This window comes from Rhinatrema bivittatum, chromosome 2 (genome assembly GCF_901001135.1).
Source record: "Rhinatrema bivittatum chromosome 2, aRhiBiv1.1, whole genome shotgun sequence".
NCBI classification, from domain to species: Eukaryota; Metazoa; Chordata; class Amphibia; order Gymnophiona; family Rhinatrematidae; genus Rhinatrema; species Rhinatrema bivittatum.
In genome coordinates this window covers 264,335,422-264,348,938 of record NC_042616.1, presented here as the reverse complement: position 1 = coordinate 264,348,938, position 13,517 = coordinate 264,335,422, and the positions used below count along the sequence as shown (strand labels likewise).

At 42.6% G+C, this 13,517-nt stretch overlaps 1 protein-coding gene across 3 annotated transcripts in view; it reads left to right on the top strand.

Annotated features, from left to right (window-relative positions):
• The window catches only part of SACM1L (SAC1 like phosphatidylinositide phosphatase), a 92,213-nt gene that overhangs the window by 54,455 nt on the left and 24,241 nt on the right, over positions 1 to 13,517 (top strand). For all 3 annotated transcript variants that reach the window (XM_029589465.1, XM_029589467.1, XM_029589466.1), the window contains exons 11-12: positions 2,753 to 2,821; positions 4,212 to 4,291. In XM_029589465.1, coding sequence (XP_029445325.1) covers positions 2,753 to 2,821; positions 4,212 to 4,291 — 149 coding nt within the window. The remainder of the gene's footprint in view (positions 1 to 2,752; positions 2,822 to 4,211; positions 4,292 to 13,517) is intronic.

Below are 13,517 nucleotides of genomic sequence, written 5' to 3'. Positions count from 1 at the left end.
GGCGATGGCCTCGGCGGTCTCCGCCAGACGACGACTCTGACTGCGCAATTGGTCGGCTGATCAGTCCTCCAAGGCCCAGCTGGGCACGTTGCCTTTGAAAGGTAGGCTCCTTTTTGGTGAGGACCTCGAGAAGCTTATGGATTCCTTGGGGGACAATAAGGTCCATAAGCTCCCGGAGGACCATCGGAGGCCATCCCGCTCCTTTACACCCTCTCGTCCTCGCTTCCGGGGTCAGAGATATGGTATACCCCACGTGGCCGGGGTGGCTCCTCAAGGGTTATTCTTCTCGTTCTCAGTCTTGGTCGCAGCCCTTTCTTGGGCGGCGTCCCTTTCGCGAGGGCCAGCCCGCGCGCTCCACCCCCAAGCCGGCCACCCAATGATGTTCACTTGGCTCATTCCTCAGTCCCCTTCCTCGGCGGTCGCCTCTCTCTGTTTTTCGAGGAATGGGTCAAGATCACGTTGGACCAGTGGGTCCTCGACATTATCAGAGATGGGTACGCCTTCGAAATTGTTTGCAACCTACCGGATCTTTTTCTTTTTTTTCCCCATGTGGGCGGTCCAAGCGGGAAACGGTGGAGCAAACCCTCGCCAGGCTCCTGAGTTTGGGCGCGGTGGTCCCGGTTCCGGAGAAGGAGCTTGGCGCAGGCCAGTATTCTATTTACTTTGTTGTCCCCAAGAAGGACGGGTCTTTTCGTCCGATCTTAGACCTCAAAAGAGTCAACCGGGGCCCTCAAGATCCCGCATTTCTGCTTGGAAAACCCTGCGAGCGGTTATCGCGGAGGATCGCCCCAGAGAGTTCCTTGCCTCGCTCGACCTGACAGAGGCCGTATTTCCATATTCCGATTCACGCGATTACCAGAAGTATCTTCGCTTCCATGTCCTCAATCGGGATTTCCAGTTTCAGGTGCTCCCCTTCGGCCTCGAGACCGCGCCTTGCAGCTTCACCAAGGTCATGGTGGTAGTGGCGGCGGCTCTACGCAGGGAAGGAATTCTTGTTCACCCCTACCTGGACGACTGGCCCGTGCGGGCCAAGTCGGAGGCTCTTTGTCGGCAGGCGGTGGATCGCGTGTTGGCTCTCCTCGCGTCTCTCGGGTGGATAGTGAATTTCTCCAAGAGCAACCTTCAGCTCTCCCAGGAGTTAGAGTTCCTGGGAGCCAACTTCCACTCTATGTGGAAAAGAAGGAGAATATTTCTCAGTTGTAATCTATTTCTTATGAATGATCTGGGTTTGTTTCCCCCCCCCCCCCCCCCCCCCCCCCCCCCAAAGTGACTTTTCCTTCTGATGAACCTAAGTCTGAATCATTTAGTGTCTATTCATGTTTCATTTTAGTTTTTGCTTTCTTAGATAGTGGGTAAGCATTTCTACCTACAGTATTTTTCTTTGCCATTGGTGCCGTGTATCTGCGCTGTAGAAATGGGACTCAATGTATAAGCTGCTTCAACATTGATTTCTATGCTGACACCTTTAGTGCTGAGTCGTTTGGCATTGATTGCTTTGGTGCAGTATATTTTGGCACAACTGTCAGTTCAGGTAATTGACAGCATCGACTTTCTTCACATTCCCACCAACAATTTTGACATTTTTCTTTCTTTCGAGCTAGAGAAACGCAGATACGATCCCTTGGTAACTCGTGACCTCTATTCGGTTCATTTTTTTTCTAATGCGAACAGTCAGTCTTCGTTCGAACTCTATCATTTTCTAGATTTGTTATACTTTTCCATAGCACCTTTGTCATGCTAGTTCATACCTTGATTTCAGTTTTTGGTGGACACGTGCTCAAGTTGACATGCTACCACACGACTTATAATTTGCAGATTCATATTTTGTTCCCAAACATCTGAGGCATATTTTATGGGTGTCTCTAATGGACAACTTGCGATATCCAGCACAGAGCTTAAATGATAAGGCTCCCTTCTTTAGGCTACTGCTCTCTCTGAGAAGATGAGCTCATCTTGGCACTTTAGTGTACAAAAAGAAACAGAGGACATTTGGAGAGTCAACGGTTGAGTGGGAACACCCACACATGCACAGTTAAAGATCTAGAAGTTTCTGAGCCATATAAGGAGAGCGTACCCGAATTTGATGCCAGAGGCTGAAGTCACCCACTTGTGTAGCTGTATTGCGTGCTTGTCCATGGAGCATCTGCATGTATCCAATTGGGGGGGGGGGGGGAATCGTGGGCCATTTTTTCCCATATTGTCTAATGATAAAGGTTTAAAAAAGTGGATAAGGCAGATAAGGATTATCCAGTCTGCACAGTTTCCTTCCTGTTACAATACCATACATCTCAATTGACATCTGGCTTTCCCTTCACTTCCCTGCAACTAAGAATCCTCTGTGCAGTGCTCAGTGGTGGAAATAGTTTTAGAAAACTTACGTGCCAATCAAAAACTTTTAGGAACCTGGGAAATTTTTTCTTTGCTTTTGTTTCTCACTTTTTGCGATCTTTGTTGCTGTTTTGCTTATTATGTTTGCCTAATTTTTTTTTTTTCACTTCTTTGTTTTTAGTTTAGCTTTTTACATTTTCTTTTTGCTTCTTTTGCAATATTTTTTTCCAAGTTTTAAGGCCCAGATGACCTGGCTGCTGGCAATTTTCCAGCCCTGGCTATGCCCATGCTTTCTGGAATTCTGTTACTGCTTTTGTCTCCTCTGGAAGGCTGTTCCATATATCCACCACCCGTTCTTAGACAGTGCTGCTGTTCTGTTGAAAATGTTCTCATGCAAAGTCCTTCTTCTTCTTTCCTTTCACAGATGGATGGTTTCCAGAGGCATTTTGACTCGCAGATCATCAGCTATGGGAAGCAAGTGATTCTGAACTTGGTATGGCTGGGATGTGTCATATGCCGGCGATCTTGTGTGAACTCCATTGGTTGTCATTTGGGTCCTGTGTACCTTTTAAGATCACATGTTTGAGTTTTAAGGTGCTGGGGATTAGATTATTTAAATAATTGCCTCTTTCTGTGTCTTCTGAGTCATCAGTTGTGATCCTCACAAGCCTCTCTATTGGTTATTACTTCTTGAGAGTAGTCTTCGGTTGTGCCACCCCAGCTATCTGGAATATGCTGCCTTTAGACGCTATGGAATATGATTATTTTGGGGGTGTCGCAAGCCTGTAAGACTCGGACATTCTAGCTGATGTTTAATTTATTAGGTTTGGAGCTGTTAATGATCTTGGCTAGCCCAGGGTTTATTTTTAAACTGCAAGTCTGGATCCATTACTACTGCTAATCCATTTGTAAAGTACTACTAGCCATATGCAGCACTGTACAAATACACATAAGAGAGTCCCCACCACAATCTAATCAAGACAGACAAACAGGACAAATAAGAGTCTTGGGAGAGTTTCATTTATTATGGAAAATGGTTCAAACCAACAGCAGTATGATCGGGAGAACCAGGCAATTAAGATTTTAAAACAGCCTCAAATGAAGGTGGATTTTTTTAGGTTTCATTTGAATCTGGCCAGAGAAGGGGGCATGTTGCACCGACTTGGGTGATCTATTGCAGAGCGCAGGAGGGTGGAATGATAAGAGTAACCTGCATGATGAATGAAGTTCATGAGGAGGGGTGTAGGAGAGAAGAGAGGAGCAATAATGAGGAGCTGCAGAATAAATGCACTTGCAAGTAAGAAGAGCTTGAACTGTATTCGGGAATGAATAGGGAACCAATGTAGTGACTTGAAGAGGGTTTTATGTGAGTGTCGTAAAATTGGCAGAAGGTAAGTTGCACAGCTGAAATTTGAATAGATTGTAGTGGAGAGAGAGATGGTTCAGTGAGAAACCTATGAGAAGCAAGTTGCAGTAGTCTAATCGGAAGGTGGTGAGAGTGTGAACAATGGAGGCTTTGCTTCTCTTTGTCAGTGCTATTTCACAGGGTTTTTTGGGGTTTTTTTTATTGTTCTTATGTTTAGCTGGAGTATGTATGTTAGTTGCCCATCTTTTTAGCAGCTTTATTTTTTGTTTGTCTTATTACTATTGAATGTTTTAATTGCACATTGCTAGTTACTACTGTATATCACTGGGAGCAAGCTGTTTGTTTGTTTTTTAACAATGATCCGCCAGATTAAAAGTTGAAATAAATATATATGCGGGCTCACTGACACACATGTGAATGTTTTTGCCTCATTTCAGACATGCAAGACTGAACTCTGATTTCCTCTTCTTTCCCCCCCCCCCCCCTCCTAATTCCTTCCTGAATTTTTTTTGTGTAGGTTAATCAGAAGGGCTCAGAGAAACCCTTGGAGCAGGCATTTCAAAAAATGGTGTCCAGCCTGGGGAACGGGATGGTCAGGTAGGGGCAGTAACTGGATCAAGGAAAGGCAGAGGTGCTCCCAAGTTCCTTTTATGTTTTTTGTTTTTTTTAAACAAAGAGTAATTAAATGGCTGAAATAGTCCATGTCGACCTGTATTGCACCACAGGCTTCCTGACGTCCAGTAGTTTTTCAGGGGCCATGACAATCCCCATCCCACTCATTGCTTTTACTTTTCTCATGGTTAGAGTCCGTATATTAGTTCCTCTTGATTTATTTATTTATTTATTTATTTTAAATGTTGACACAATTGGTAGAGGAGTCAGAAATCTACTTGAATTATTTTCAAAAACATTTGTCAGACACTAACTTGAATAGGAAACAAAAACAGTTTGAGTGGTCAGTAACGGCATATAGGCATCTTTTTATGTTTATTTTTTGAGGGAGGTTTACACTTTAGGACCATATTTGCCAGCGGCGATTTAGCTCTTGAACAGTGACTTTGTAAGTCTGAATTGCTGGTGACTAAATCCATTTCATTTTGGTTTTCCTTCTTATTGATCCATCCCTCAAATGGCTTCTTTTTATAAGCTTAGAAAGGTCCTATCAGCCGCCTCCCCTGACTAGGCATATGGTACATGGCAGCACACGTTAGCCGTCTGGTGCAGGCGCATCTCTAATAGTCAACATAGATTATAAATGTGCATCTGGGCATGCCCCTTAAAACACTCTTTTAGTAAATCATGTTTTATTAAACAACAAGTTCATCAAACAGCAAAAACAACGCATCTACAACTTTTTCTCCTCTTATAGCCTTCCCCATACATCCATGTAACATAACCATTAAACTGAAAACCAATATAATAAGTCTGACGTTGTTCTCTGATATGCCAGACCTGATAATACACATGGATATTTCTTGCACTTATCCCATTCCCACCCCACCCCCATACCTCAGCGTTACATGCAGACCCAATCAATATAACTTAAGCTATATTATTACAATATTCAAAATCATAAAGTATTCAGAATTAGGCTACGAGCTCTGTGGGAGATAATACTTAAGTATGGTTCCCAAATTTTCAAAAATTCTGCTCTAGTTGTCGGTGAGGGGCGTGCAGCAAGGGATTCCATAGACGACATGTCGTGTATGGCATTGCCAAAATGATGGAGAGGTCTCTGCTCTCAAACCAACAATATGGATCTTTTACCCTGTGCTAGCATTTTCATGACTAGCCATTTATGGCAACTCTTTCAGACATGTCTGGAAATTCCCATATTGAACAATATGATGTCCGTTTCATAGGGATATTGCTTTGTAGCATCCTATTAATATATCTCGTCGCCCTTTGCCAAAAAGAGAGAACCCCTGGGCAAACCCAAAATGCATGAGTAAGGGTACCTTTAGATGTGTTACACTTCCTACAATTTGCTAGTGGGATAAGACTAGCCCTAAACGCTAATACCAGGGAGACAAAAGCCCATTGTAAAAATTTAAATTGCATTTCACATAAGTAGCTGTTAGAAGATACCTGATTAATTTCTTTAAAGCATAAAAATGTCTGAGAGGTCAGGTGTAAACCCCCCTTCTGCCTGCCATCTTTTAATTTTTTATTTATGAATTTTCACAATACACTTCAAGAAATTATTCTTGAATTAGCAAGCAGACATAAGGAAAACAAACATCAATTGAAAATAAACTAATTTAAATCACTAATTATTCTGCACATTAAGTCCTCAAATGAGGATTCAGTCAGACTCAGAGGTATTTCTTACACAGCAGAGGAAAATAAGGATCTGAATACAGGCAGCTACTACTTATGATCGGAACAAACTGCGGACATATATGCACTCACTCACGGACTAAAGGGGAGGAAGTAGAAATAGCTGGCACTTTCTCTTTCAACAAAACTAGAAAGATGTAAAAGAGAGGAGAAAATATATGTAACATTTTGATGTTTGATTATACATTTGCAAGGATATTTTAATAGAAATAGGGCTCCGAAGAGTAAAACTTGGGGCCTTAATTGAAGAAATTGTTTTCTTCTCGTTTGAGTAGACCTTGCTAGGTCAGGAAAGCGCTATCAAACCCAGAAACATCTCAGAACAATGGTGAAAAAAACATTTAAAGGACCCACTCTCTTTATCAGGTTCCAGCAGGAACGAGGCAATCAATGTTGCGGGTTTAACTTGATCTTTTTGAGTGGTCTCTAAAATATTTGTAATATCCAGTTCAGGTGATGTAGGCATGAGAGCCTGGAAACCCTTATAAGCATTGGTATCCTTCTTAAAGGGTGGTATGTAATAACCCCTTGACATCAGAGGAAGGGTTGGTTCAGGAATTTTTAAAACTTGAACTAAATATTTTTTCCACATATCTCGGAGTTACCAAAGGGTCTTTAGGGAAATTTATAAATCTAAGATTCTTTCCTTTAATTTGATTTTCTAAATGTTCCATCCGATTTGACAAAATCTGATTTTCTTTAATAATAATTTGTTGTATTTTAGACTATTCTTTAAGTTCTCCTTCCAATGATAAACAAGAAGTTCTATTTTCTTCCACCACTTTTTCAACATGTTTTAAACAGAGATCCACATTATTAAGAAAGGAAACAAGTGGAATTAACTGCTGGAACAGATTCATTCACAGTCTGAATAGCATTCCAAATAATATCAAGAGAGATAATTTCAGGTCTCACCAGTTCTTTCTTGGGTGGAAAAGAGAAGATACCTCCCTTTAGGCAAAAGGGTGTCTGTGCTGTCTGCAGCGTCTCCGTTGTTGGCTCGTTCTCAATGAGGCCACAATAAGTTTCCATAACCACTCCTACTCCCTAGGCCCAAGCTATCTTCCTCCACTTCTTCGCCCATATGTGATATGGGAGGATAGCTAGTAAATCATGCCTCTGCCAGAATTCAAGGGAGGCCTCCGGTCATGCGGGGACAGAGTTGTCTGAAGTTCCTGCGGGGCGGCAGGTTCAGCTTCCGCTCACCCTGCTGTGAACAAACTCCCGGTTTGAAAGGTTCCCGGGTGACATGGGCATCCATCGGACCATGAGAAGGGTAAGGCAAGGGAAGAAGGCAAAACGATTACCGGCATGCTTAAAAGGGGAGGTGAAAGAAGCTATTTTAGCCAAAAGATCTTCATTCAAAATTGGAAGAAGGCTCCAACGGAAGAAAATAGGATAATGCATAAACGTTGGCAAGTTAAATGTAAGACATTGATAAGACAGGCTAAGAGAGAATTTGAAAAGAAGTTGGCCGTAGAGGCAAAAACTCACAGTAAAAACTTTTTAAAATATATCTGAAGCAGAAAGCCTGTGAGAGTCAGTTGGACCATTAGATGATCGAGGGGTTAAAGGGGCACTTAGAGAAGATAAGGCCATCGCGGAAAGATTAAATGAATTCTTTGCTTCAGTGTTTACTGAAGAGGATGTTGGGGAGGTACCCGTACTGGAGAAGGTTTTCATGGGTAATGATTCAGATGGACTGAATCAAATCACGGTTAACCTAGAAGATGTGGTAGACCTGATTGACAAACTGAAGAGTAGTAAATCACCTGGACCGGATGGTATATACACCCCAGAGTTCTGAAGGAACTAAAAAATGAAATTTCAGACCTATTAGTAAAAATTTGTAACCTATCATTAAAATCATCCATTGTACCTGAAGACTGGAGGATAGCAAATGTAACCCCAATATTTAAAAAGGGCTCTAGGGGCAATCCGGGAAACTACAGACCGGTTAGCCTGACTTCAGTGCCAGGAAAAACTAGTGGAAAGTGTTCTAAAGATCAAAATCACAGAACATATAGAAAGACATGGTTTAATGGAATAAAGTCAGCATGGCTATAGCCAGGGCAAGTTTTGCCTCACAAATCTGCTTCACTTTTTTGAAGGAGTTAATAAACATGTGGATAAAGGTGAACCGGTAGATGTAGTATACTTGGATTTTCAGAAGGCGTTTGACAAGGTTCCTCATGAGAGGCTTCTAGGAAAAGTCAAAAGTCATGGGATAGGTGGCGATGTCCTTTCGTGGATTGCAAACTGGCTAAAAGACAGGAAACAGAGAAGGATTACATGGACGATTTTCTCAGTGGAAGGCAGTGGGCAGTGGCGTGCCTCAGGGATCTGTATTGGGACCCTTACTTTTCAATATATTTATAAATGATCTGGAAAGAAATATGACAAGTGAGATAATCAAATTTGCAGATGATACAAAATTGTTCAGAATAGTTAAATCACAAGCGGATTGTGATAAATTGCAGGAAGACCTTGTGAGACTGGAAAATTGGGCATCCAAATGTCAGATTAAATTTAATGTGGATAAGTGCAAGGTGATGCATATAGGGAAAAATAACCCATGCTATAGTTACACAATGTTAGGTTCCATATTAGGTGCTACAACCTAAGAAAGAGATCTAGGCGTCCTAGTGGATAACACATTGAAATCGTTGATTCAGTGTGCTGCGACAGTCAAAAAAGCAAACAGAATGTTGGGAATTATTAGAAAGGGAATGGTGAATAAAACGGAAAATGTCATAATGCTTCTGTATCGCTCCATAGAGAGACCTCACCTTGAATACTGTGTACAATTCTGGTCGCCACATCTCAAAAAAGATATAATTGCGATGGAGAAGGTACAAAGAAGGGCTACCAAAATGATAAGGGGAATGGAACAGCTCCCCTATGAGGAAAGACTAAAGAGGTTAGGACTTTTCAGCTTGGAGAAGAGACGGCTGAGGGGGGATATGATAGAGGTGTTTAAAATCATGAGAGGTCTAGAACGGGTAGATGTGAATCGGTTATTTACTCTTTTGGATAATAGAAAGACTAGGGGGCACTCCATGAAGTTAGCATGTGGCACATTTAAAACTAATCGGAGAAAGTTCTTTTTTACTCAACACACAATTAAACTCTGGAATTTGTTGCCAGAGGATGTGGTCAGTGCAGTTAGTATAGCTGTGTTTAAAAAAGAATTGGATAAGTTCTTGGAGGAGAAGTTCATTACCTGCTATTAATTAAGTTGACTTAGAAAATAACCACTGCTATTACTATCAACGGTAACATGGAATAGATTTAGTTTTTGGGTACTTGCCAGGTTCTTATGGCCTGGATTGGCCACTGTTGGAAACAGGATGCTGGGCTTGATGGACCCTTGGTCTGACCCAGTATGGCATGTTCTTATGCTTTTTCAGCATCAAAACTCATGATCATAAACTGACCCTTGGTGGAACAGAATGACATGGCAGACAAACGTTGAACATTTATGGAGGTGTAGCAGCCCCGCACAAAACTGACCTGTCCTGTCCCTATATAGTGTGGTAAGATCACAGCTAGGCGGTCGGCCATAATTTCTGGTCATAGTTAATCAACGATATCGGACGGGATGATTCCACTGCCAATGGGTACTTACCTGGTTTGGGCAGGACTATAATAGTTGCCTTGTTTTCCCCACTAGGAAAATGGTCATCATTAATCACTTTAGCATACATCCGAACCAGTAAGTGTGGGACCTCATCCATCAAAACTTAATAGAATTCTGCTGAGAATCCATCCGGGCCGGGAGCCTTAAGCCATTTTGCTGATCGTATTCCTGTCATAACCTCTTCCCTACTAACAAGGCGATTTAACTGATTTAGATGCGACTCTTCAACCTCTTTCAACCCCAAGCTAGACAAAAGCATGACATTTGTCCAGATCGCACCCTTCAGAGAGATATAACTTTGCATAGTAGTCTGAGAATAATTGCAAAATATCTTCATTTGCATGGACCATTCTACCCCCGGACCTTTAAGCTGTGAAACACCTGTGGACAATTGCGCTCCCTTAATTAGACATACTAATAATTTCCCAGGTTTATTGGCCTGCTGGTACAATTTAAATTTATAGTTTATAATGCTTTTTTTCACCCTCTGATGCAGCAAAGTGTTTAAAGCTGCCTGCGTAGCCAAGAAAGCCTCTTTATTGGTGGTTGATTTATTCGCTACCCAGGCTGCCTTGCATTTCTTTAATTTCATGTCCAGAGCTACTAACTGTTTATCCAAAGATCTCTGCCATCCCACTACATAAGATGATATGTCCCCTCGGAGAACTGCTTTTGCAGCATACCAAGAGAGTATCTGAGCTTGTTTCATATGTTCTACTTTAGAATTTATATAATTTGCCCAAGACTGTCTGAGATATTCTTGAAATTGAATATCCATAGCTAATTGGTATGGGAACTGCCACAAAAAGGTAGGAGGGCCTACCCATTAAACCAGACATAGTTATCCATATCAGAGCATGGTCTGAAATTTTTATATTGCCTATGCCTGTATCCTCCACCTGGGATATATTGGCTTATTTTCTCTGCTCTAAGGACAATCTTGACATAGTAGAGTGCTCTGGACAAATGAGTGAAATCCTTCTCTTCAGGGTGGAAGAGATGCCATGAATCCACAAGTTGTAGTTCTGATATTAAAAATGGGACCCCTTTCCTAATGCTCATTTGATTACCTCTAGCGGGGCCCGACCTGTCCAACTTCCAATCTGCTATAAGATTAAAGTCTCCTTCCATAATTAACGGCCCCTCCCATACAGATACCAGTTTCTGCACTAAATGTAAGAAAAATGAGACTATAGGTATTTGGGGCATAAATGTTGCGTAATGTAATTTTTCTCCCTCCCAGTTCCACTATTAAAGTAATGTACCTCTCGTGCTGATCTGCCATTTCTTGCAAAACCTTTAATACTACTGCTTTGTGAACTAATATGACTCCCGCAGATCAGGTAGTACCCAAAGAATAATGGACCTGTCCTACCCAATCTTGCTTGTGTTCTTGATGCTCTGAATCAGAAAGATGTTTCTTGCAAAAACCCTACATCCATCTTAAGTTTCTTTTAATTCAGTAAGAATCTTGTGTCTTTTGATGGGTGATCTTATCCCACATAACGTACCAGGACACCAGTTTTAGTTTCCCATTAGGCATAATGTATTCGGATTGTTCTGGTTTTTATAGCAAATGATACACCATGAAAATCAACAGGTTCCTCCCCAGCTAAGGAACCCTGGGTTTGAAGATGAACCATGTTCTTGAATCTACCTGGTCTGCATGTAACAAAAGTAAGAAAGTGGTTTATATCACTGCCCCCCCCCCTTCCCCCGTAGGTCTGCCATTCTTTGAAGCTTATAATTAAAATCTTACTCCCCAATTTGTGAGCCAAAATGATATCCTAAAATAGAAAGCAAAGCTTAATGAAACCCCAATGGCTGATACGAGTTCAGACAGCATTCTCACATCGCTTCGCCACCTCTCCTCATTAGTAAAGGACAATGACATATGGGAGTTATTCCACTTAGAGATCTAGACCCCCAACAGAACTTTTAACTGAAAAAAAAGATAAATTCTTAAAGATGTAATATATGCTTTTGTCCTGTCTGAGTATTAACTCCAAATCGTTCCAGACCAACAACAACTCCTCTGTTCCTGGTACAAAGAAGTGAAAAAGCCCATAACTGTGATTTCAATGACCATTTCATGAACAATGAATTTGTTGAATTACTATCTGCTGAGTCTCACTTAAAATTATCCTCTTTTATGGTCCCATCACTTTTTTGTTGCCTGGTGTTTGTGAGTTAAGTCCCACCCATAGTACAAACAGACTTTATTTGTCACTCTGGAGTATTGGACTTCTCTCGCTCCAGCCTGTCTGCTAGCTTGGAGGCCTCTGTTGCTGTGTTTACCAACCGCACTCCCTCCGGCAAAAGAACCTGGAGGTGCGAGGGATACATCAATGCCGGCCTTAGCCCCAATTTATATAGGCGAGTGCATGCTGTAGAGAACTCCTTTCTGTGTAAGGATAATTTGGCAGAGTAATCTTGAAAAATTAAAATGTTTTTATTCTTGTACAACAACTTCATACCAGCTCGCATCTCTGAGAATTTCAGTTTTATGTCCAAAATCTAGGATGCAGACGATAACAATACGCGGCCTTTCTGTTTTTTCCTGCCTAACACCTAGCTTGTGGGCCCTTTCAATCCGCAGCAGCCCCCTCTATAAATTTAACTCTAACTCTGATGTTAACGCGATTTCAAGAAGGAGACTAGCTTAGCTTCAGGCAAAGATTCTGGTAAGCCCACAAATCAAAAATTATTACGTCTTGAGCGATTCTCAAGATCTTTGATGCGTTCTTCCTGCTTCTTGAGGGCTGCCTGAAAATCTGTGATCCCCCGCATTAATGGCCACAGCCGCGACATGATTATCCAAGACACGCTGCACCATCTCCCCGAGGCGAATATCAAAGGCTGCCATCCTTTCAGAGATGCAGTCCAATTTGTCAAACACTTTCTTAAACTCCAGTTGGAGTGCTGCTACCACCGCCACTTGCAATTCTGCGATTGCAAAACTTGATAATGGAGGGAGGTTACTTGCCGAGGCAGTGTCCACCATTTTGCAGGTTCTAGGCCAAAGCTTCCCTGTTGCTTTTTTCTCTTTTATTTGTGCCCAGAAGACGCACGGGCATGCCGCATGTATATGCTCCCAATATTTATGGAGCTGGCCCTGTGATCATATCTTGCAGTAAAATGCCTGTTCCCTGTACGTACCCGGATCAGTCCAGACTCCTGGGTTTGGCCCCCCCCCCCTCTAGCAGATGGAGACAGAAGTTTAACAACAAACTCCGCCTTATCTAGGCTGGTGCCACCTACAGTCTGGCAGTATTCTTCTGTCTCCAGCAGGTGGAGGACGTGCCAAACTTGCTGTTTAGTTAGGGATAGACAAAGTAATCTTAAAAAAAAAAAGTTGTCAGGGACCAGTTTTTTCTTTGTGGGAGACAGACCGCAGTATGTTCCTGCAGGTCGAGGTCACCTGCCTCCCAGGGGGTTGTGAGGTCCTGAAGGGACCATCCCCCCTGGTTCCAGAGGCTGTAGCTGTTGCGGGTTGAGGACCCTGCAAACAACGCTCAGACTACTGGGGGTGATACCGGGGAGCCCGGCTCACTCCCCCCAGTAGGTTCAGGACCAAGAAGTGCCGGGCAGGTACTTAAAAAAACAAAAACAAACAAAATAAAGAAAAACCTTTTGCGGTCCATTGTTGTATTTTGGCACGGCTCTTTTTCGGGGCTTACCCCGATCGCGGTGGGATGGTTTTCTGCCATTTCGCCGTGTTTTCGGGGCGCGAGGAGTCTTTTAAATCTCCATGCCGCTTCGGGCCGCGTATTGGGCCTGTGGTGCGGCGCGCGGCTGTCCAGAGACAGCCTGTGCACCGCGTGTGTCTCCGGGGGGCGAGGG